Consider the following 26,183-nt stretch of genomic DNA (forward strand, 5'->3'; position numbering starts at 1 on the left):
CAGATGGGAAATTTACTAGTGAGAATGTCCCAGAACCCAACAACAACCAATGATTTTCAGCTGCCTCTCAAAATCATAGCAAAAGTCCAAATGGTTTGACCATTAGCACAATCAGTTTGTCATTGCCATAACAAAGACGTTTATGAGGACTGTAGAACGAGAGCTTTGTAGAGTAGTAGGAACATATGCAGAATGAGCTCTTTGCCATGTCTACCTCATCATGGCCTCAACTAGGACATGGCTCCAACACAGTTAATATTTCATTGATTTCTTGCATCCTCTCTCCTTGCCTCATTCTCAAAATGTATTGGAGAAGAAAGTCCGAAGGGAGGGACCTTGGCCAATAAGGTTGAGAAGGAGGTGAGGAAAGACTAATTTGGTTGACTTTGACCTCCTGCCCCCCCTCCTCTCTCTCGCCCTCCAGGTGTGTGACAAAGAGTGGCACCACTACGTGCTGAACGTGGAGTTCCCCTCCGTGGCTCTCTTTGTGGACGGGACCACCTTCAAGCCCTTCCTGGTCACCGAAGACTACCCCCTGCACTCCTCCAAGATCGACATGCAGCTCACCATCGGGGCCTGCTGGCAAGGTAAACTAGCCACAAAGTAGCCTGGTCCCAGATCTGTTTGTGCTATCATGTCAACTCATTATCATGCCAAACATTTGGAGTTGACATGATAACTCAAACAGATCTGGGACCAGGCAAGACACAGCGGGAATGTTGGTGAAAATATATTATCTTAACAACAAAAATATATCCCTCATCAGGATGTTTTAAGATGTAATCCTTTAGCTACATGGCAATAAATACATGTATCAGCTAAGACACCAGTATTGATCTTTGAGTGGTTTATATGGTTTCAGAGGGTCTACTATATTGATAGTTACTAAGGAAAGAATGCTAGAAAAAGGCTTTCTGTTTGAGAATGAGTTTCTTTATTGCCAGTTTTTTTCATTGATAGACAATGGTAGTTCTTATGTTTATGCCTAAGGCGTATATGTAATTGTTCTGATATACTGTACATACAGTATTAACTCTTTCCCTGCTACCAGGATGATGCACTATGAGTATATGTGTAACATCAAACCAACCTCTCCTGATTCTCAACGCCTCCCCCTGCTCTCTTTCCCCCTGCTCTCTTTCCCCCTGCTCTCTTTCCCCCTGCTCTCTTTCCCCCTGCTCTCTTTCCCCCTGCTCTCTTTCCCCCTGCTCTCTTTCCCCCTGCTCTCTTTCCCCCTGCTCTCTTTTTCCCTGCTCTCTTTTTCCCTGCTCTCTTTTTCCCTGCTCTCTTTCCCTGAACTCTTTCCCTGAACTCTTTCCCTGAACTCTACAGACAACTCAGGACATGACAATGACAACGAGACAGTCTCTGAGCCTTCCACAGGTTGCTCAAGTCTTTCCCTTACTCCTTAATATGTGCCATTTGTCCATTTTGTTAACTGCATCATCATCATCGTCAACCCCGACTAGAATGTCTTCCACATTCTAGCTGCACGAGGACTGATTCTCTAACTACATTTCTAGCATGAGACAGTCTGCGTAAGACTGGAGGCAACATACTCCTGGACGCCTTTCTTTCTGTATCACCTTCATATTTGTATGATCTTTTCCCTCTTTCCTTCATAAGCCAATGCAGTATTCTCTAAATATCGCCTTCAGACAGTGCTCTCTATTACCCGATGCAGTATTTGGAGATGTTTACAGTTTCGGTGCATGACCTTGCGTAAGGAGCTGCGGCTCCAGAGTATCTGATGACAACAATGCACAGCGTGCGACACACCGATTCTGCTGCTGGCTGCAGGACAATGTGACCTTGAGAGAGGCGAGGCCAGATTTTTCGTCTGCGTTGCAGTGACGCAGCAGACCCATCCTCATGCACTACCAGGCGCATCAAGTCCCTGCACAATTCTCACCTCGCGCTTATGATTTTCACCTCAAGAAATGCGCCAGTATATTGCAATATGTTAACAATAAATCAAGAACCATAACTGATAGGATACATCCCAGCTAGGATACATCCCAGCTAGCACAAAACGATCTGAGAACCCGATGTTTCTTAGAGCTTGGGGAGAGCGTGGTTGTCCTATAGTTATTTTGCATACAACCTTCCCACAACTTTCTGGGAATAGTGCAGAATAGTTGCTTGGCTTTGGAACATTCTCAGCACATTTAAGGAACTTGACAAAAACACATTTATTTTCTTGGTAATTCGTTACTTTAACAGAACGTTTCCTAAAAGTTCAAACATGGTTACATTTAATATCAATTTTGGTAATATTCTAGGAATGTTTTCCAACTGGTTTGACATTGGGAACATTCTCAGATAGTTCAGAAAATGTTAAGAAACAATGTTCTTCTGTGGGAATTTCAGTCCTTCAGCATAACGTTCCCAACAGGTTTCCTCATGGTTGTATTTAAAGTCATGTTCTCAAATTATTCAGAGAATGTTAAGAAAATGTTCCATAAAAACCAAAAGAAAACCTTTGTAACGTTCAGAGAACGTTCTAAGAATGTTTTAAAAAAAAACGTACATTCTGTTCTCTGCGTCAACCAAACACACTCTATCTTCTATCTTGTTAAGTGTGTTGATCTTAATGAGTGCTTGCTTCCTTTGAAATGGGGCATGTTTGTATAGACTAAAATGAACAGCTTTGTATGAGTTTAAAAAACATGGTATGCTAGCCCCATGCTGGTGGCACAGTGGACTAATTCCATGGATAAAAAACAGAAGATCATAGGTTTGAATCTCACTGACAGCGTGCAATAAAACAAGAAATGTGTTTGCATGATTAATTCCTAAGCAAATTAATTTCCATGTGTCCTATCTGTGCTTGGAGTTCAGAACAGTTAACCCAAACTAAGCTAGCAGTGTTATTAAAAGTCTTATTGAAACATTCAGTGAAAGTTTTAAGGAAGTTATTGAAAAACTTTTACATTTCATTCAAAACATTTAGAGAATGTTCTCAGAATGTTATTTAATTACCTTAAAATAACCTATAATTTCCATTCTCAGAACGTTAATAAAACATCCCAGGAAAACTTTCAGGGAATCATAGTAAACCGTTCACAGAACCTCCCTGCAACCTAAAAATGAATGTTCCCAGAACAGGCAAAGAATTTTCTTCCGTTCTCAGAACGTAAAAAAAAAACGTTCAGTTTTACTGGTCAGGAAACGTATGGCTTCGTTCCCAAAACCAATGGGAAGGCAAAATCTTACGTTCCCTCAGCTTCCAAGGAACCAAATGTGCTAACTGGGATGTAAGTAAAATTTTAAAGATGTTCCTCACAACCGATTGTAGCAAAAGTATATTGAAAAACATAAATTATATTGAAATATCAAGAATCACCATAGCATTGTAGGATACATATTGGTCACATTATGAAAATGTATGTAAGATTATAACATGATCATTTGCAGTGAAGACATTGAACTGATTCCATGACAGCATGCTACCCCCCAATCCATTGTTTTTTGCACCATTAAATTGCAGATGTATGCATGTATGGCTGGAGGCCTGTATCAGCTCATCCGTCATCCATTCTCAGGCCTTTTAAGGGCACATATACTAACTTGCATGAGAGCGCCAGTCACGCGGCCTTCGCTGCACATTCAGATGGCATGCTTCAAACCGCCGGCCCAGAAAAGGTCAGTCTGCAGACTTATACGCCTGGCTGACTGTGTGTGTTCTGCTCCGCTCTTTGCTGGGTCCAGGCGGCAACGCTCGCATGTCCCAGTTTTTCCGGGGGAATCTGGCCGGCCTGATGATCCGGTCGGGAAAGCTGGAGAACAAGAAGGTGATCGACTGCCTGTACACCTGCAAGGAGGGCCTGGATGTGCAGCTGCCTGAGGAGGTGGCCTCAGCCGTCAAGGTGAGACGTCTAGCTATAGCCTGGGGGGCTGGAGGGGCTCTGGGGGGAAGTTTCCCCTATGTACAGATCTAGGATCAGCTTTCCCTCCCCCAATCCTAACCTTAAAGGGATAGTTCACAAAAATTACAAAATTACACATTGGTTTAATACCGTGTAAGCAGTCTATGTACAAGTTATGATTGCAATTCATGCTTTTAGTTTCCCTGGCAGTGTCTGGCACGTTTTGACTTTCGTTAGCTTCACAATCTATTTCTGATACTTTTTGATGATTTTGACATAATGCGTGAAAAATGCTAATATCGGTCCCATGACTTGAATGGGATTTCTGCCACAAATGCTAAAACGTTAGAATTGGTAAACTGCCAGGGAAACGAAACCAAAGCAGTGAACTACCCCTTTAACTGGGCTACAAAGTCCAGTGAATTTGGTATACCTCTACTACAGTCACATTTAGAACAATAAAACTTGCATGAAGTTATGGGACTAAGTGCCCAAAAGAGAGTACATTGAACATGAGTACAGCCCTAAGTCAAGAGGGGCTTCAGTCTTCTTGCAATGACTTTGATATGTGGCTGTTTTTCCCTTCTAAACTGAATGACTGTAACTTGCTCTGGATAAGAGCGTCTGCTAAATGACTAAAATGGAAAATCAACAGTTGGGGCTCACTCTGCCGCCATCACCTCTTCTCTCTCAGGTGGCGTTCAACCCCAACCAGTCGTCTCTGACCGTGGAAGGCGACGACATTGAGGCTTTCGACAAGGTCATGCAGCACATCTCCTACCTGAACTCACGCCAGTTCCCCACCCCCGGCATTCGACACCTCCGCATCTCCACCACCGTCAAGTGAGTGTCCCGTGCCATCAATAAACACTGGCCCAATATACGCTTTGGGCCAGTTTCCTGGACACAGATTAAGCTCTGGACTAAAACATGTATAGAGATTCTCCTTTAAGCATGCTTTTTAGTCCAGGACTAGGCTTGATCTGTGTCCGGGAAACCAGCCCTGAATGATATAATACATTGTCTGCGCGCCAGACCACTTGGTACAATAAGATAGCAATATGGCTACTGAGTTTGGCTGGTTAGCCAGGCTTACCAATATATGCTTTATGATATTATACATTTTGTGTCAGTGAAAGATGATAATATTTAAATGGTAAATCACTGACGTGTTTAAAAGGTGTTGCTTTACACTCAAATAGAGATTCAAAAGGTTATTTATTCAAAGGGAATTGAATAAAAAAAGGTAAAATGGAGGTTAGTGTGTACCTGTCTTTTCCAAAGTGAATTCAACATGAAAGGTAAGATAGTGGTGAAAAGAATGAAAGACAGCTTCAAGTGAACTGCAAACTGTTAAATCCTAGTTTCACAGTATAGCCAATCAAATGGTCCCCTGCCCTATTTGCATGCACTTAGAAAGAAAGAGGATATTTTTCTCGCATATTGCATGCAAACTGAACAAATGTTTATACTTAAAGATAAAAAGGCCAATTTGAATGTCATGGCTAATGTACTGCTTACATTTGACTGAAATGGACAAATCCACTGAAATATCAACTGAAATGGACCTAATCTGAAACCGTTGGCTCGCTAGGTGCTTCAATGAGGAGACGTGCATCTCGGTACCGGAAGCAGTGGGATATGTGATGGTGCTGCAGCCCGAGGAGCCCAAGATCAGCCTGAGTGGCATCGACCACTTTGCCCGCGGCGCTGCAGAGTTTGAGAGCCCTGAGGGCGTGACTCTGTTCCCCGAGCTGCGCATCGTCAGCACCATCACCCGCGAGGTTGAGGCTGAAACCGAGCCAGAGGCCACCGAGGCCACAGAGGGGGCAGAGGACGACCCCACAGGTACTAAGCCGTACCACCCTACTGTAGATCATACCTCCTTACTTTAAATAGTACCACCTTACTGTAGATCAGGGGTAGGCAGCTAGATTCTGCCGTGGGCCGATTTTTGTCGGAGCAAATGGTCAGGGGGACAGGGAATAATTATAATTTATACACTGCAAATTGACCACAACTAAGCCCAAAAAGAGATTGTATTTGAAAATAACAATAATTTCATACCTCAATTACATTGAGACACAATCTTTTTTATTTGTGGGAATACTTGGGAACAGATTTCCTAAATTAAACATTTTTTTGCTAAATTCCTGATGATTTTAGTCTTTTTTGACCCAAAACTAAAATGCAAAAAAAAAACTAAAAAAACCAAATGGAACTTGGGGGAGCCAAAACAAATAAAATAATCACTCTGTAGATTGTACCACCTTACTGTAGATTGTACCACCTTACTGTAGATTGTACACCCTTACTGTAGATTGTACCACCTTACTCTAGATCGTGTACCACCTTAGAGTTAAGGAGTGTTTCTAAACCTTTTAAGGTTTCTCAACCAGCAAGCTATGGTCCCTCTTCTTTGAAGTATCTCCTTAAATTAAAACTAGCACTTGAGAACTGACAAACTGTCAGTCAGCCAACCATCTCAGGGACCTGTTGGTATCATCCCAGGGACCGGTGGCAGTCTACGGATCAGAGGTTGGCTGTAGATACAGTGCCTTCGGAAAGTATTCAGACCCCTTGACTTTTTCCACATTTTGTTACGTTACAGCCTTATTCTAAAATGGATTAAATAAATAAAAATCCTCAGCAATCTAAACGCAATACCCCATAATGACAAAGCAAACACAGGTTTTTAAAAATGACAAATGTATTAAAAATAAAAAACATATTTACGTAAGTATTCAGAATCTTTGCTATGAGACACGAAATTGAGCTCAGGTGCATCCTGTTTCCATTGATCATCCTTGAGATGTTTCTAAAACTTGATTGGAGTCCACCTGTGGTAGATTCAATTGATTGGACATCATTTGTCTATATAAGGTCCCACAGTTGACAGTGCATGTCAGAGCAAAAACCAAGCCATGAGGTCGAAGGAATTGTCCAACGAGCTCAGGATTGTGTCGAGGCACAGATCTGGGGAAGGGAACCCAAAAATGTCTGCAGCATTGAAGTTTCCCAAGAACACAGTGGCCTCCATCATTCTTAAATGGGAGAAGTTTGGAACCTCCAAGACTCTTCCTAGAGCTGTCCGCCCGGCCAAACTGAGCAATCGGGGGAGAAGGGCCTTGGTCAGGGAGGTGACCAAGAACCCGATAGTCACTCTGACAGAGCTCTAGAGTTCCTCTGTGGAGAAGGGAGAACCTTCCAGAAGGACATCCATCTCTGTAGCACTCCACCAATCAGGCCTTTATGGTAGAGTGGCCCGACGGAAGCCACTCCTCAGTGAAAGGCACATGACAGCCCACTTGGAGTTTGCCAAAAGGCACCTAAAGGACTCTGACCATGAGAAACAAGATTCTCTGGTCTGATGAAACCAAGATTGAACTCTTTGGCCTGAATGCCAAGCGTCACGTCTGGAGGAAACCTGGCTCTATCCCTACGGTGAAGCATGGTGGTGGCAGCATCATGCTGTGGGGATAATTTTCAGCGGCAGGGACTGGGAGACTAGTCAGGATCAAGGGAAAGATGAACGGAGCAAAGTACAGAGAGATCCTTGATGAAAACCTGCTCGAGAGCGCTGGGGCAAAGGTTCACCTTCCAACAGGACAACGAACCTAAGCACACAGCCAAGGCAATGCAGGAGTGGCTTCGGGACAAGTCTCTGAATGTCCTTGAGTGGGCCAGCCAGAGCCCGGATTTGAACCCGATCGAACATCTCTGGAGAGACCTGAAAATAGCTTTGCAGCAACGCTCCCCATCCAACCTGACAGAGCTTGAGAGGATCTGCAGAGAAGAATGGGAGAAACTCCCCAAATACTGGTGTGCTAATCTTGTAGCGTCATACCCAAGACTCAATGCTGTAATCGCTGCCAAATGTTCTTCAACTTAGTACTGAGTAAAGGGTCTGAATACTTATGTACATTTTGATATTTACTTTTTAATTTTTTCAAATAAATGAGCAGAAATGTCTAAACCTGTTTTTGCTTCGTCATTATGGGGTATTGTGTGTGTGGATTGATGAGGGGAAAAAAAACTATTTAATACATTTTAGAATAAGGCTGTAACATAACAAAATGTGGAGAAAGTCAAGGGGTCTGAATACTTTCCGAAGGTACTGTAGATACTATGCCGTATATAAAGATACTATGGTACAATAGAATGGAATAGAATAATATTGTCCATCTCCAGAGATGGAAATTCCTCTTTTGCTCTGCTCCCAACACCCCCGAACAACACACCACAAACACACAGCACACATTTGGGAGGAGCACAGAGTCATCCACAGGAAATACCGCAGCCAAGATCATGGTTCAGGGCATTTCATTTGAACTCATAAAGTGGTTCTCCTTCCCTACAATTGCAGAGAGGGCAGATCCCAATTGCTTTCAATCAGAAATAATGGTTTAGGCAGGCCTGGATGCTCATGTAGATGCCCTTGTGTCCCTAAGGGCAAATCTGGAGGAGACCCCAATGCACTGGGATTAATTTTACTGGCTGAATTGAATTGGGTTGATATTGGCCAGACCCTTGTATATATCACGGTAGAAACAAGTAGATAACACACAGAGGATTAGGCCACCACTGGCAAGCTGTGGGAGGGATTGGAGGGAGAGGGAGGGGTTGTTTACTACACAAGCTTTATGGGAGGGGGCACTTGACGAGCCACGCCATCTGTTCATCTATTTGGGCTGATAAAGAACAAGGGAGGGAGTGCAAGAGAGAAGAGGAGGGGAAAAAATTTAAACAGAAGAGGGAGAGCGAGAGAGGGAAGGAACTAGGGAGAGAGAAGGAGGGAGGGTGAGAGAGATGTGGAAAGGGGAGAAAGGGAATGCAAGAAAGGAGGGGTAGCGATCTAGAGATTGAGAGAGATAAAGTGCCCTTGTGAAAAACAAGCCATATGGGATAAAAGGGCTTAGAGGTCAACTACCACTGTTACCTACCAGTACTGCTGTTCTCATTACCTCTGGTTGATTAACAATGTACAGGACATCATGGGCTGGTTTCCTAGACACAGATTAAGTTTTGCCCTGGACTGAAAAGCTTCATAGTAACCTTTTTATTTTCCTGATATTAAGCAGGTGGTTTCTTTTGAAATTACTATTATCCATTGTTACCACATAGTTTCTTAGTAAATACCATGTAAATACCACCTGTAAAATAAAACGTAACCAGCATCTTCAGTGGAGAATTGAAAGTATGTTTTAGTCTAGGACTAGGCTTAATCTGATTCTGGGTAACAAGCCCCAAAAGCTTTTTTAAGAAGCCCCACATGATAAGATCCGTTTCTATGAAAAGGACAAAAATACCTGCACATGTGTACCACATTTGAATAGTGACAAAATTCTCTCAAAATTCAAAATTCTTTATTGGCATGGAAGTGTTACTACATACATTTCCACTGCAAACATATAGAAACATTTTGAATCAATCTTCTTCCACCCTCTTTTCTCAGTTCAAGAGACGGTAGTGTCGGAGGAGATCATGCACAACCTGGACACATGTGAGGTGACGGCGCTGGGCGATGAGCTGGACGGAGAGCATGAGACCTTGGAGGTGGACCAGGCCCAGGTCCAGCAGCGCGGCCTGGAGATGACCTCCTCCAACCTGGGCCTCGTCCTGACAGGTTGGTCTAGGATGGCTAGGCTAAGCTAGACTAGGCTGTTTGGCTATGGTAGACTAGGCTATGCTATGCTAACCACGTAGCATTCAGTCACAGCCACACAGACGCAATGCATACTCTATGTATAATGGATATGCAAAGCATGCATTCATACATGTACAAACATATAGCTGCGCACGTGCACCAGGTGTGCATGCACACACATAGATGTACAGTGGGGAAAAAAATTATTTAGTCAGCCACCAATTGTGCAAGTTCTCCCACTTAAAAAGATGAAAGAGGCATGTAATTTACATCATAGATACACGTCAACTATGACAGACAAATTGAGAAATTTTTTTCCAGAAAATCACATTGTAGGATTTTTAATGAATTTATTTGCAAATTATGGTGGAAAATAAGTATTTGGTCACCTACAAAGAAGCAAGATTTCTGGCTCTCACAGACCTGTAACTTCTTCTTTAAGAGGCTCCTCTGTCCTCCACTCGTTACCTGTATTAATGGCACCTGTTTGAACTTGTTATCAGTATAAAAGACACCTGTCCACAATCTCAAACAGTCACACTCCAAACTCCACTATGGCCAAGACCAAAGAGCTGTCAAAGGACACCAGAAACAAAATTGTAGACCTGCACCAGGCTGGGAAGACTGAATCTGCAATAGGTAAGCAGCTTGGTTTGAAGAAATCAACTGTGGGAGCAATTATTAGGAAATGGAAGACATACAAGACCACTGATAATCTCCCTTGATCTGGGGCTCCACGCAAGATCTCACCCAGTGGGGTCAAAATGATCACAAGAACGGTGAGCAAAAATCCCAGAACCACACGGGAGGACCTAGTGAATGACCTGCAGAGAGCTGGGACCAAAGTAACAAAGCCTACCATCAGTAACACACTACGCCGCCAGGGACTCAAATCCTGCAGTGCCAGACGTGTCCCCCTGCTTAAGCCAGTACATGTCCAGGCCCGTCTGAAGTTTGCTAGAGTGCATTTGGATGATCCAGAAGAGGATTGGGAGAATGTCATATGGTCAGATGAAACCAAAATATAACTTTTTGGTAAAAACTCAACTCGTCGTGTTTGGAGGACAAAGAATGCTGAGTTGCATCCAAAGAACACCATACCTACTGTGAAGCATGGGGGTGGAAACATCATGCTTTGGGGCTGTTTTCTGCAAAGGGACCAGGACGACTGATCTGTGTAAAGGAAAGAATGAATGGGGCCATGTATCGTGAGATTGAGTGAAAACCTCCTTCCATCAGCAAGGGCATTGAAGATGAAACGTGGCTGGTTCTTTCAGCATGACAATGATCCCAAACACACCGCCCGGGCAACGAAGGAGTGGCTTCGTAAGAAGCATTTCAAGGTCCTGGAGTGGCCTAGCCAGTCTCCAGATCTCAACCCCATAGAACATCTTTGGAGGGAGTTGAAAGTCCGTGTTGCCCAGCGACAGCCCCAAAACATCACTGCTCTAGAGGAAATCTGCATGGAGGAATGGGCCAAAATACCAGCAACAGTGTGTGAAAACCTTGTGAAGACTTACAGAAAACATTTGACCTGTGTCATTGCCAACAAAGGGTATATAACAAAGTATTGAGAAACTTTTGTTCTTGACCAAATACTTATTTTCCACCATCATTTGCAAATAAATTCATTAAAAATCCTACAATGTGATTTTCTGGAATTGTTTTTCTCATTTTGTCTGTCATAGTTGACGTGTACCTATGATGAAAATTACAGGCCTCTCTCATCTTTTTAAGTGGGAGAACTTGCACAATTGGTGGCTGACTAAATACTTTTTTCCCCTACTGTATATACACATATTGTCGCTGTCTGATGAAAACCTCTTATCTTCAAAACAGAAACTTTTCAGGAAATTGAAAAAATGACCATATTGTCCACATACTTTTGTATATACAGTGGGGAAAAAAAGTATTTAGTCAGCCACCAATTGTGCAAGTTCTCCCACTTAAAAAGATGAGAGACCTGTAATTTTCATCATAGGTACACGTCAACTATGACAGACAAAATTAGAATTTTCTTTCCAGAAAATCACATTGTAGGATTCTTAATGAATTTATTTGCAAATGATGGTGGAAAATAAGTATTTGGTCAATAACAAAAGTTTCTCAATACTTTGTTATATACCCTTTGTTGGCAATGACACAGGTCAAATGTTTTCTCTACGTCTTCACAAGGTTTTCACACACTGTTGCTGGTATTTTGGCCCATTCCTCCATGCAGATCTCCTCTAGAGCAGTGATGTTTTGGGGCTGTCGCTGGGCAACACGGACTTTCAACTCCCTCCAAAGATTTTCTATGGGGTTGAGATCTGGAGACTGGCTAGGCCACTCCAGGACCTTGAAATGCTTCTTACGAAGCCACTCCTTCGTTGCCTGGGCGGTGTGTTTGGGATCATTGTCATGCTGAAAGACCCAGCCATGTTTCATCTTCAATGCCCTTGCTGATGGAAGGAGGTTTTCACTCAAAATCTCACGATACATGGCCCCATTCATTCTTTACTTTACACGGATCAGTCGTCCTGGTCCCTTTGCAGAAAAACGGCCCCAAAGCATGATGTTTCCACCCCCATGCTTCACAGTAGGTATGGTGTTCTTTGGATGCAACTCAGCATTCTTTGTCCTCCAAACACGACGAGTTGAGTTTTTACCAAAAAGTTATATTTTGGTTTCATCTGACCATATGACATTCTCCCAATCCTCTTCTGGATCATCCAAATGCACTCTAGCAAACTTCAGACGGGCCTGGACATGTACTGGCTTAAGCAGGGGGACACGTCTGGCACTGCAGGATTTGAGTCCCTGGCGGCGTAGTGTGTTACTGATGGTAGGCTTTGTTACTTTGGTCCCAGCTCTCTGCAGGTCATTCACTAGGTCCCCCGTGTGGTTCTGGGATTTTTGCTCACCGTTCTTGTGATCATTTTGACCCCACTGGGTGAGATCTTGCGTGGAGCCCCAGATCGAGGGAGATTATCAGTGGTCTTGTATGTCTTCCATTTCCTAATAATTGCTCCCACAGTTGATTTCTTCAAACCAAGCTGCTTACCTACTGCAGATTCAGTCTTCCCAGCCTGGTGCAGGTCTACAATTTTGTTTCTGGTGTCCTTTGACAGCTCTTTGGTCTTGACCATAGTGGAGTTTGGAGTGTGACTGTTTGAGGTTGTGGACAGGTGTCTTTTATACTGATAACAAGTTCAAACAGGTGCCATTAATACAGGTAACGAGTGGAGGACAGAGGAGCCTCTTAAAGAAGTTACAGGTCTGTGAGAGCCAGAAATCTTGCTTGTTTGTAGTTGACCAAATACTTATTTTCCACCATAATTTGCAAATAAATTCATTAAAAATCCTACAATGTGATTTTCCAGATTATTTTTTTTTTTCTCAATTTGTCTGTCATAGTTGACGTGTTCCTATGATGAAAATTACAGGCCTCTCTCATCTTTTTAAGTGGGAGAACTTGCACAATTGGTGGCTGACTAAATACTTTTTTTCCCCACTGTATAGTGTATGAGATTTTCATCAGACAGCGACAATATGCTACTTCTATAGGCTACTAGCAAAAATACACACAGTAGGCATACATGCACTTACACTATATATACAAAAGTATGTGGACATTCCTTCAAATTAGTGGATTCGGCTATTTCAGCCACACCCGTTGCTGACCGGTGTATAAAATCGAGCACACAGGCATGCAATCTCCATAGACAAACATTGGCAGTAGAATGGCCTTAATAATAATATAATAATAATATAATATGCCATTTAGCAGACGCTTTTATCCAAAGCGACTTACAGTCATGCGTGCATACATTTTTGTGTATGGGTGGTCCCGGGGATCGAACCCACTACCTTGGCGTTACAAGTGCCGTGCTCTACCAGCTGAGCTACAGAGGACCGTGACTTTCAACGTGGCATAGGATGCCACCTTTCCAACTAGTCAGTTCATCACATTTCTGCCCTGCTAGAGCTGCCCTGGTCAACTGTAAGTGCTGTTATTGTGAATTGGAAACGTCTAGGAGCAACAAAGGCTCAGCCGCGAAGTGGTAGGCCACACAAGCTCACAGAACGGGATTGCTGAAGCGCATTGCGCGTAAAAATCGTCTGTCCTCGGTTGCAACACTCACTACCGAGTTCCAAACTGCCTCTGGAAGCAACATCAGCACAAGAGCTGTTCGTCAGGAGCTTAATGAAATGGGTTTCCGTGGCCGAGCAGCCGCACACAAGCCTAAGATCACCATGCGCAATGCCAAGCATTGGCTGGAGTGGTGTAAAGCTCGCTGGACTCTGGAGCAGTGTAAACGCGTTCTCTGAGTTTGGCCGATGCCATGAGAATGTTACCTGCCCGAATGCATAGTGCCAACTGTAAAGTTTGGTGGAGCATGACAATGTTTCAGCATGACAATGCCCCCGTACACAAAGCGAGGTCCATAGAGAAATGTATTGTCAAGATCGGTGCGGAAGAACTTGACTGGCCTGCACAGAGCCCTGACCTCAACTCCATCGAACACCTTTGGGATGAATTGGAACACCGACTGCGAGCCAGGCCTAATCGCCCAACATCAGTGCCCGACCTCATTAATGCTCTTGTGGTTGAATGGAAGCAAGTCCCCACAGCAGTGTTCCAACATCTAGTGGAAAGCCTTCCAAGAAGTGTGGAGGCTATAGCAGCAAAGGGGGGACCAACTCCATATTAATGCCCATGATTTTGGAATTAGATGTTTGACGAGCAGGTGTCCACATACTTTTGGCCTTGTTGTGTATATGCTACATGCAAACCGTATACATTTTTCACCATTATGCATAAAAACATATCCTTCCTCAACCCTCCTGTCTGCGTTGTGCTTACAATGAGTGCCGGACCTGCCTTTAGCTACATTTTCCCTCCCTAATGCTGTACTTGACGAGCCTCCTCTCCCTGTCCCAGGCGTCAACACCATGGCCAACTATGAGCAGGTCCTGCACCTGATTCGCTACAAGAACTGGCACACAGAGGCTCTCTTTGACAGGAAGTTCAAGCTGGTCTGCTCCGAACTCAACGGCCGCTACATCAGCAACGACTTCAAGGTCGAGGTATGACTGAGCATTTACTGTCCATACCTCACCCATACGGCAACTGCTGTCACTTCTTCAGTATAGAGACTGATGGAAAAGAATCCCTAGTCACTGTGTTGGGGATATTAACCATTTTGTGAAGTAAACAACAATTATAAACAACAATTGGTGAAGTGAACAAGAATATGTTTGTTTTTTCCATGGAAAAGCTTCAGTAATACTTAATCAACCCTCAAACACACTTTGTGAATCTGTGATCTGTCTGTAACTCTGGACTCTTTCTTTGTTTCTCTCTCTCGCTTTTCTTGTGCGTGCATGTGCCTACCCCCAGGTCAATGTGATCCACACAGCCAACCCCATGGACCATGCTAACAATGCCATGGTGCAGCCCAATTTCATCAATCCAGTGCACCACGCCTCTGTGGACCTGTCCGGACACAACCTGGTCAACGCTCACCAGGCTTCAGGTACACTACTAATGCTAATCCCACTCATTAGCCTGTCTGTGCTAGTGAGGCCAGCGAGCGTATAAAAATGGTATATATGAAAAGATTAAGTAAAATTTCAACCACTTGTAAAAAATACTAAACAACCTTAGTACAGCTAGTGACCTTACCAAGAAATGTTTCCCTTCTGGTATAATGGTTTTGGAATGACAGTCACAGGGACCACATTTTGAGTCCTGGTCAGGGTACCCCCTTAACTACATTGGTGTCAGGAGTAGGATAACACCATTGAAGCCTGTCCTGGCTGAGTTTTAGGCACAGTTAATTTCTCAGAGGCATAGTTGTGCTATTTTTTAAAATAATTTGTGTAATAATAATAATGTGTTAGCTGAAATATATAGCAGTCTACTAAAGTAATCAGACCTATTCTTACTATAACAAACTGCTTCAGCTTCTATTCAGCTTTAATTTTACATTTAACAAATCTCCCACTACCATACAAATATTTGTATATAGCTGATATAACTTTCCTTTTCCATTTTTGTGGTAATGCTGCAATTATTTGGTTGTAATTTTGGGTAGAGCAGACATTTCCATATGTTTTTGTTAGCTGCATGTGCGACAACTCCACCAGTCCTACCGATGATATCATTTACGAAGATTATACCTTTTTTACATTTTACATTTTAGTCATTTAGCAGACGCTATTATCCAGAGCGACTTACAGTTAGTGAGTGCATACATGTTTCATACTGCCCCCCCGTGGGAATCGAACCCACAACCCTGGCGTTGCAAGCGCCATGCTCTACCAACTGAGCTGGTTGCATCACCGCCTGGTATGGCAACTGCAAGGCACTGCAGAGCACACATTTTCTTCATGAATTGTACTTTTTCTAGTTTAGTCATATTTATCTTACCTTAGTGTTTACTTTGCAGGCTGACAAGCATCTATTGAGATGCAATGTCCCATAAAGTATCCACAAAACAAGTTTTGCAGTCACATAATCAAAAAGGAAGGCTACAGCTAATCTTTTTTCCAAAAATTACTGTTTGTGATTCACAAATGAAACTTTTGATTCACATGATTCTATTCACCGTGATTGAACAGAATCCCAACTACTACAATGGCGAAGTGAGCTGTTGGTTTCGTCAAAACTAATAGATTAAAATAATCGATTCACATTAATCAAATAAATCATTAGAAAATGTAAAACAAAACAATAATTTAATGTGAGGCGGGGCATCCGTTAAACAGTAAATCAACTTTGTTAGGCTTTAGCATAATTAGCCTCTTTGGGCTAGCTGCCCTATATGTATCATAAGCACACAATCTACACAAGCCCTCTATTTAATAAAAACCGCAAAACGTAAGCGGGCGTGCTGTGCCAACAGTCTGTCTCAGTCCACACTGAGAGATACACAGCTTGAATTCAAATAAATATAGATGTAGTTTATATTTATTTAAATAATACAAACCTCCCTTTTCCCTATACGTGGAGAATGCGGTTTTGTGGCAATCCGAAAAGGCCTGGACACTGTTTTGGATTGAATAGTTATCCATAGATTTAGAATACCAGAAACACCAAAACTCTGTCTTTTTATTTCTATTATACACCTATCTTAGATTGGACAATTACAGATCCCCCATTTCCTCCCACAATATTTGCGGTAGATTATTTTACTAATCTCTTGTTAAAATTAATCCCAACCTCGTAATCAAACAACTAATCTGTTAAATGTTTTGCTCTGGAATAATACAAAATCCCTCTTGTAAAGGCCGGGCTAGCTTTTCCCATAGTTTTAAGTAAATTAACCAAAAGTAGGGCACATATGAAATATTTATCGGTTGCCTGGTTTTTAATTTTGGGATTACATTTGAGTGCCGTCAGTCCATCCGCGACATCTGGACGGCCAGGAATCTGAGTGTTGTAATCTCCAGTGCTGAGAGGGCTTAATAAACCATGTAGCCTACATGACAGGGCTAGTACATACTTACTAGTACATACCTATGTACTCGTGACCAGATAAGAGTGGAGAAGGTTGGCAGAGGACACTCAAAATCGAAGAGGAAATATACATCGTTATTAGCCAGGCGTAGACTGAAGAAACAATGCCAAAGTCAGGAAGGGTAATCGTACAACCTGGCTCCAATGCATAGTAATACCCTACTAAAAACCCATCAAGACTGTGAGATTACACCAGGGCCCGTATTTATCAAGTATCTCAAAGTTGGGAGTGCTGATCTAGGATGTCTATAATAATGGGATTCATGATGATCTTAAAAGGCTAAACTGATCGTAGATCAGCACTTCTACTCTGTGACACTTAATAGATGGATCCAGGGCCGACGGTCCTTCATTATGATCACACAATGTGACAGCGCAACTAAAGACCAAAAGGGGTTTACACCCAAACCCTCATGTGTTTGTCGTCCCCACAGTGTGTGTGTGTGTGTGTGTGTGTGTGTGTAAAAGCGGCTTTTGATTCTTTACAATGTGTAGATCCTTTTCTTCTTTCAACCTAACAATGATGGAAATCCCCATACAGTTTTTCAATCATAAAATCTCTTTATTTTACAATGTAAAATACATGAATACAGACAAACATAATGGTACATTACATTTAGCAGAAACAGAATACAAAGATGCTGAATTGAATTGTAGTGTACAAACATCAACAACAGCATAAAAACAGTTAAACTACACACTAAATATCTGAGATCATGTCCAGTTGATGAGGTAGTCCTCATATTTTATCATACAATTGATATACTTGGTGAAAGAGACAGAAGCATAGAGAGGGAGAAGGGATGCCTGATTTAGTTGCTGCTACTCTTCTAACCGACGCTGGGAGACTGGTTGAATTTTCATAGAGATGGACTTGAGGGAATCGCTGCTACTTTTCCAGTTGTACCTGGTGGAACCCTGGCTGTGCACATACCTCCACATATAGATACCATTTGGGTTGGCATAATGGCAGGCATTGTATCAAAATCCACCCATGAAGGTTACCACACAATTTGAAGAATGACCATCCTGGTCTTGGTCAAAGTGGAGAACTTTGATCCGCTGTGGTAGGTTAAGGAATCGCCTAAGAAAAAATGTGGAAACTGAGTTGAGTAAAATACTCATAGATTTTCCTCCTGAACCGCTTACTTGATTGACATACGTCTGTTTAATAAATCCTCTTAAGCGCACAGTCCCCGAGATCGGACACTAGAATTACTTTAAAAAATATGTTTACATGACTTATTTTATTGGTTTCCCACCATTTTATAAATCAGAAGACAGACATCCAGACCTTCCTAGGACCATGTAAATGTCCTCTGTCGAATACGCTTGTATTTGCCTCCCTCTGGTGGGAGGCTGCATCATTACACGATTTATATAACTTCACTGCAACGTTACGTCAAAGGGGCGGTCCTTAGGAAAACATTTATCCAGCTCGACTTCTTCACGGCACAGACATGGCAAAGCAATTGCTGAATTTGTATCGAGCAGGTGGATCTAAATACATTACTTTCATAGCTCTATGATAAAGAATGCAACCTACACACTTCCTTAAACCTAAAATAAGTAAAGAAGTAATTTTATGTGGAAGTCAAACATTTCTTTTACATCAGATGCAGACACATTGCATATGCTCAGAATGACAAAATCGAGCCCTTTACATAGCCCTTCTCCCCTTGTCTATAGGAGGGATGCACGCTGTTTAAATGGCCCAAATGTTGATTTAGACATTCACAAATTTAACAGATTTGGACTATCACTAATGTCATGATATGTTTGGTAAAGTAATAAAGAAGGTGAAATATTTTGGGTAGATGTTCCTAAAACAGATTATAACTATACTGACAAAAAATATAAACGCAACATGTGAAGTGCTGGTCCAATGTTTCATGAGCGGAAAAAAAAAAGATCCCGAAAATGTTCCATATGCACAAAAAACGTATTTCTCTCAAATTATGCGCACAAATTCTGAATGGCTGGGCCAGGCCCACCCTTGGCTGCGCCCCTGCTCTGTCATGTGAAATCCATAGATTAGGGCCTAATTAATTTATTTCCTTATATGAACTGTAACTCAGTAAAATCGTTGAAATTGTTTCATGTTGCATTTACATTTTTGTTCAGTGTAGTATGGTGCAGTTTCAGTAAGTAGCAGGTAAGAAAGATTTCAGACACGGCCATTGAAATGTGGCCTGTGGAACGTGTGGGGAAAAAATCGAACTTTCCAAAAACAACAACAACCATCCCATTTAAACCCAACAGCTCTCGCCAACTCTTCTATCCATGCACCATAAATCAAATCAATCTTTATTTAAAGTGCATTTAAATTCACAACACTCTTCACAGTAAAAGAGAGAACTAAAACAAGCGGGAAGAATAACATTGATAAACATGGGAACATAAAACAAACAACAACAATATAAAAGATATTGATTTAAAGACCAAGCTAAATAACAGTAAAGTCATTGATTAAAGGACAGGCTAAAAAGGCGGGTTATCAAATGTGATTTTAACCTCGACTGTGCCTTTTTGTTAAGTAAATCAGGTGATAAATGAGCTGAAAAGGAGACTGGAGTAGGACTTTAGGTCTTACCCTGCCCTAGAAGTGAATATAGTGTGTGCATGCGTGCATACGTGCGTGTGTGTGAGCGTGCATACGTACGTTTGTCCTTATACACACTGTGTGTATTGTCCCCAGTGGTCCCCAGCGCCGCCACCATCGTCATTGTGGTGTGCGTCAGCTTCCTGGTGTTCATGATCATCCTGGGCGTGTTCCGGATCCGGTCGGCCCACCAGCGCACCATGAGGGACACGGAGGGCGGCAAGGAGAATGAGATGGACTGGGACGACTCTGCCCTCACCATCACAGTCAACCCCATGGAGGTAATACCATATAATATAAATCATTTAGCAGACACTTTTTATCCAATAGTAGTACAAAAAATTATATACAGTAGTGCGTGCATTTTTATCCAAAGCGACGTGCAGATGTGCATGAGAATTGAACCCACAATCCTGACGTTGCAAGCGCAATGCTCTACCAACTGAGCCACACAAGACCAACAGAGATGGAGCTACAGATCATTAAAAAACAAATAGATACCACGGGCACACTTGTAATGCTCCAAGAAGGTTTCCTTCTGGTCAAAGCCTTGCACTGAAAGGGCCAATCCGAAGTTGAAACAATAACAAAGTGGCCACCCCGTCTTTGTTTTGGTAAAAAACTGAGGGATGGGCCTGGAGAAATGTAACCACACTCAAATGCATAGACAGAGCTATGGATGCAAGGACTGACCATCCATGGTATCAAAATGATAGATTTAACTACACTGAAAAAAAATATAAAAGCAACATGTAAAGGTATGGTCCCATATTTTGTTTAGTTTTTTTGTTTGTTAGTATTTTACCCCCTTTTTCTCCCCAATTTCAATTTTGTCTCATCGCTGCAACTCCCCAACGGGCTCGGGAGGCGAAGGTCGAGTCATGCTTCCTCCGAAACATGACCCGCCTAACCGCGCTTCTTAACACCAGCCCGCTTAACCCGGAAGCCAGCCGCACCAATGTGTCGGAGGAAACACTGTTCAACTGACGACCAAGGTCAGCCTGCAGGCGCCCGGCCCGCCACAAGGAGTCGCTAGAGCGCGATAAGCCACGTAAAGCCCCCCCAGCCCAACCCTCCACTAACCCGGACGACGCTGGGCCAATTGTGAGCCACCCTATGGGGTTCCTGATCACGGCCGGTTGTGACACATCCCGGGATCAAACCCGGGTCTGTAGTGACACCTTAGACCGCTGTGCCACTCGGGAGGCCCTTTGGTCCCATGTTTTATGAGCTGAAATAAAAGATCCCCGAAATTTTCCATACGCACAAAAAGTATATTTCTTGCAAATTTGGTGCACAAATTTGTTTACATCCCTGTTAGTGAGCATTTGTCCTTTGCCAAGATAATCCATCCACCTGACAGGTGTGGCATATCGAGAAGCTGATTAAACAGCATGATCATTACACATGTGCACCTTGTGCTGGGGACAACAAAAGACCACTTTAAAATGTGCAGTTTTGTCACACAACACAGTGCCACATATGTCTCAAGTTTTGAGGTAGCATGCAATTGCATTGCTGACTGCAGGAATGTCCACCAGAGCTGTTGCCAGAGAATTGAATGTTGATTTCTCTACCATAAGCCAACTCTGACGTCGTTTTAGAGAATTTGGCAGTACGTCCAACCGGCCTCAGAACCGCAGACCATGTGTATGGTGTCGTGTGGGGACGAGTAGTTTGCTGATGTCAACGTTGTGAATAGAGTGCCCCATGGTGGCGGTGGGGCTATTTATTTTATTTTATTTTATTTTATTTTTAGGGGGTAGATCAGCTTTAATATTGCAGATAGATTGTAACTTCCATCAATGTAATTGTCTGCATCACTTCCAATCCCCCATATGTTTTTCCCCCGCATATATATATATATATATTGTGACGTCACGAGAGGCTACACAGCTTTCAGCGGGATTGCTCAAGTAGTGCAAGGAGACAAGGTTCAAACAAAACAAGGATTTTATTATAGGTCTTGGGAAATTAACGAAAATATAACAAAATTCTGTTCTCTTGTGGCTCTTTAAGGGTTAACAGTTCAGGGATGTCTCTTCCACATCCAAAATCATAATTCTCACTCGCTCAGATAACTTTTCCCCAGCCTTACTGTAGTCCACGTTGCAGCTAGTGGCCAACCCAGCAAAAAGTCCTTCCAAATGTCTCTCCTGTATTTCCACAGGTGCATATATCCAAAGGTGAGTATTTCCCAAAGGTAAGTATCTCCAAATCCTTATATTCCTCATGGAAGTGGACGTGCAGCACTCTTGTCCTCCAGAGAGCCCAGGTTGGAGACTGTGTCTCTTCCCTTCCCAAACCTTCAGCTCATCAGCTCCTCATTTGTTTCAGCTGCGTGGGAAGATTGGCCATAGAGGGTTGGAGTTCCCGACCATACCAGCAGATGGAGCCATAGCTGTCTGGGTTTGCAGCCACCTCAGGGGGATGTAACGTCCCTCCAGGACACAGCCTCTCGTGACATCACACATCCCCCTCCTCGGGACCGACGTCCTCGTCGGGGTAAAGGCAGCGAAGAAGGCATCACGCCGGGAGAGGGCGTCCGCATTGCCGTGGTGCTTGCCAGACTGCTCTCTCTTCAACTCCTCCAACTCTAGGACCAGGGACTCAGCCTCCTGTTGTCTTTCCTTGAGTTTCTTACTGAACGCATCAGCCTTGGTTTTAGCAGAGTTTAGCTCCTGTTGAGCAGCTTTCAGTTCCTTCTCTCTCTCTGCCTCCGCATTCTTCATCTTGTTCTCCAACACCTTGTACTTCTCCGCTGCCTTCTTCTGGACCTCCTTACTACTGCGCAGGGTCTCCTCACACTCTCGATGGTCCTGCGCAGCCTCTCCAGCTCCTCCTGTTGCTTAGGAAGGAGCTCTGTTGGAGTTTAGCCTGGAGGATATCTAACTCTTCTGTCTTCATGTCTAACTGTTGCTTTAACAAACGATACCTCTCAGCGGTCCCCTTCAGACCAGACAGTTCTTTGTCCAGATTCTGTAGCTCCGTCTCTGTGTCGGTCTGGGCACCTGCCATCCCTATCAGAGCCCGGGCGGGAGTGAGTAATTCGGAGGATTGCACCGGAGCCTTCCCAGGATGAGTCTTGCCTCTCCGTTTCCGAGGTACTCGGGTTATCCTCTCCTGAGACTCTCTCCAGAGTGGGTAAAAGGCTGGGCAGTCTCGTCCAATTAGGACAGGGACGGGGAGGGAATCAACCACCCCCGCCGTCGTGTGTATGGTTCCCCGTGTGCTGGTCATTGTAAGTTCAGTAATGGGGTATTCTCTGGTGTCCCCATGGACACAGGAAACTGGGAGGACTTTCCCCGGGGGTCAGACACGTTGGGCCCACCAAATCCTTACGCACCAGGGTGGCCCGGCTACCAGAATCCAGTAAGGCCTCCACATCATGGTGATTCACAGTTACCGGGCAGGTGGGGGGGTCGATCTGGGCCGCCATCTACGACTCCCAAGAGCGAGGCAAAACGGTGTGTGGGTGCTGAGCTGGAGGACTCCGCAGTGGGCATAGGTTCATCGGCTGGTTTCCCACACTGCCAGGAGATATGTCCCATCTCCCCACACCGGTAACACTGTCGAGTTTCCCCCTCCTGGTGTACTCTTCTTGGACCCGCCTGGTTTCTGGCTCCCCCTGGAGCCGGGATAAGTCCTGACGTGGCTGGGTTCGAGACCTTGGGGTCCTTTGGACGGGTTCTTCCCATTTGTGGTGGGGCCGCACTCCTGGGGTCTTTTCGGGAAGCATTCAGCATCTCCGCTGTGGCCTGGTACTTTTCCACAGCTTCCACGGTCAGATCAGCCGTGGTCAAGGCCTGTTGACTGATGAACCGTTTTGCCTCATAAGGCAGGGCGCGTAGGTAACGATCCACCACAACGGCCTCCACCACCGCCGCTGCTGTATTCCTCTGCGGATCCAGCCATTTCCTTGCGATTCGGACAAGTTCATGCATCTGCGCCCGAGGAGGTTGGTCTGGTTGGAAGGTCCAGCCGTGAAAGCGCTGGGCCATACCAAACTTTGTGAGTCCATATCTGCTGAGGATCTCAGACTTCAGGGCATCATAGTCAGTAACCTGGTCAGGGCCCAGGTCCCGGACAGCATTCAGCGATTCCCCGGTTAGAAAGGGGGCTAACAGACCAACCCACTGTTGCTTGGGCCAGGCTTCCCTAGTGGCCGTGGCCTCAAATGCATGCAGGTATGCCTCAATGTCATCGGTAGCTCCCATCTTAGATATAAAGTCACTTGCCTTTATTGGGCGGGTATTTTGGACAACCCTCTGTCTCTGCAACTGCAATTCCTCTGCCTTCAGAAGGTTGGCTTTCTTTTGCTCCTCCAAGAGAGCCACATTTGCTTGCATCTGGGCTTGCTGGCCAGCAACAAGGGCTTTCAATATGTCCTCCATTTCAGTCGGGCGGGGAGCCTACGGCCAACTTGGAAAACTGGGTGATCAAACCTTCGGTATCCTCCTCTGACATGCACTATTAACGCTTGAGCGTGCCCGTATTCTCCACCATCTGTGACGTCACGAGAGGCTACACAGCTTTCAGCGGGATTGCTCAAGTAGTGCAAGGAGACAAGGTTCAAACAAAACAAGGATTTTATTATAGGTCTTGGGAAATTAACGAAAATATAACAAAATTCTGTTCTCTTGTGGCTCTTTAAGGGTTAACAGTTCAGGGATGTCTCTTCCACATCCAAAATCATAATTCTCACTCGCTCAGATAACTTTTCCCCAGCCTTACTGTAGTCCACGTTGCAGCTAGTGGCCAACCCAGCAAAAAGTCCTTCCAAATGTCTCTCCTGTATTTCCACAGGTGCATATATCCAAAGGTGAGTATTTCCCAAAGGTAAGTATCTCCAAATCCTTATATTCCTCATGGAAGTGGACGTGCAGCACTCTTGTCCTCCAGAGAGCCCAGGTTGGAGACTGTGTCTCTTCCCTTCCCAAACCTTCAGCTCATCAGCTCCTCATTTGTTTCAGCTGCGTGGGAAGATTGGCCATAGAGGGTTGGAGTTCCCGACCATACCAGCAGATGGAGCCATAGCTGTCTGGGTTTGCAGCCACCTCAGGGGGATGTAACGTCCCTCCAGGACACAGCCTCTCGTGACATCACAATATATACACACAGTGAGGGGGAAAAAAGTTTTTGATCCCCTGCTGATTTTGTACGTTTGCCCACTGACAAAGAAATGATCAGTCTATAATTTTAATGGTAGGTTTATTTGAACAGTGAGAGACAGAATAACAAACCAGAAATCCTGAAAAACGCATGTCAAAAATGTTATAAATTGATTTAATGCATTAATGAGGGAAATAAGTATTTGACCCCTCAGCAAAACATGACTTAGTACTTGTTGGCAAAACCCTTGTTGGCAATCACAGAGGTCAGACGTTTCTTGTAGTTGGCCACCAGGTTTGCACACATCTCAGGAGGGATTTTGTCCCACTCCTCTTTGCAGATCTTCTCCAAGTCATTAAGGTTTCTAGGCTGACGTTTGGCAACTCGAACCTTCAGCTCCCTCCACAGATCTTCTATGGGATTAAGGTCTGGAGACTGGCTAGGCCACTCCAGGACCTTAATGTGCTTCTTCTTGAGCCACTCCTTTGTTGCCTTGGCCGTGTGTTTTGGGTCGTCATGCTGGAATACCCATCCACAACCCATTTTCAATGCTCTGGCTGAGGGAAGGAGGTTCTCACCCAAGATTTGATGGTACATGGCCCCGTCCATTGTCCCTTTGATGCGGTGAAGTTGTCCTGTGCCCTTAGCAGAAAAACACCCCCAAAGCATAATGTTTCCACCTCCATGTTTGACGGTGGGGATGGTGTTCTTGGGGTCATAGGCAGCATTCCTCCTCCTCCAAACACGGCGAGTTGAGTTGATGCCAAAGAGCTCCATTTTGGTCTCATCTGACCTCAACACTTTCACCCAGTTCTCCTCTGAATCATTCAGATGTTCATTGGCAAACTTCAGACGGCCCTGTATATGTGCTTTCTTGAGCAGGGGTACCTTGCGGGCGCTGCAGGATTTCAGTCATTCACGGCGTAGTGTGTTACCAATTGTTTTCTTGGTGACTATGGTCCCAGCTGCCTTGAGATCATTGACAAGATCCTCCCGTGTAGTTCTGGGCTGATTCCTCACTGTTCTCATGATCATTGCAACTCCACGAGGTGAGATCTTGCATGGAGACCCAGGCCGAGGGAGATTGACAGTTCTTTTGTGTTTCTTCCATTTGCGAATAATCGCACCAACTGTTGTCACCTTCTCACCAAGCTGCTTGGCGATGGTCTTGTAGCCCATTCCAGCCTTGTGTAGGTCTACAATCTTGTCTCTGACATCCTTGGAGAGCTCTTTGATCTTGGCCATGGTGGAGAGTTTGGAATGATTGATTGCTTCTGTGGACAGGTGTCTTTTATACAGGTAACAAGCTGAGATTAGGAGCACTCCCTTTAAGAGTGTGCTCCTAATCTCAGCTCGTTACCTGTATAAAAGACACCTGGGAGCTAGAAATCTTTCTGATTGAGAGGGGGTCAAATACTTATTTCCCTAATTAAAATGCAAATCAATTTA

At 44.1% G+C, this 26,183-nt stretch overlaps 1 protein-coding gene across 4 annotated transcripts in view; it reads left to right on the plus strand.

Moving 5' to 3' along the window:
* Positions 1-26,183, plus strand: part of clstn1 (calsyntenin 1) — an 81,000-nt gene that overhangs the window by 40,253 nt on the left and 14,564 nt on the right. For 2 of the 4 annotated variants that reach the window (XM_041846335.2, XM_045207114.1), the window contains 9 exons: positions 425-587; positions 1,333-1,383; positions 3,712-3,869; positions 4,564-4,712; positions 5,464-5,717; positions 9,325-9,495; positions 14,441-14,586; positions 14,900-15,035; positions 19,719-19,903. In XM_041846335.2, the coding sequence (XP_041702269.1) occupies positions 425-587; positions 1,333-1,383; positions 3,712-3,869; positions 4,564-4,712; positions 5,464-5,717; positions 9,325-9,495; positions 14,441-14,586; positions 14,900-15,035; positions 19,719-19,903 (1,413 nt within the window). The remainder of the gene's footprint in view (positions 1-424; positions 588-1,332; positions 1,384-3,711; positions 3,870-4,563; positions 4,713-5,463; positions 5,718-9,324; positions 9,496-14,440; positions 14,587-14,899; positions 15,036-19,718; positions 19,904-26,183) is intronic. The other 2 variants (XM_045207115.1, XM_045207116.1) reach the window with 1 other exon arrangement.

This window comes from Coregonus clupeaformis, chromosome 24 (assembly GCF_020615455.1).
Source record: "Coregonus clupeaformis isolate EN_2021a chromosome 24, ASM2061545v1, whole genome shotgun sequence".
Taxonomy (NCBI): Eukaryota; Metazoa; Chordata; class Actinopteri; order Salmoniformes; family Salmonidae; genus Coregonus; species Coregonus clupeaformis.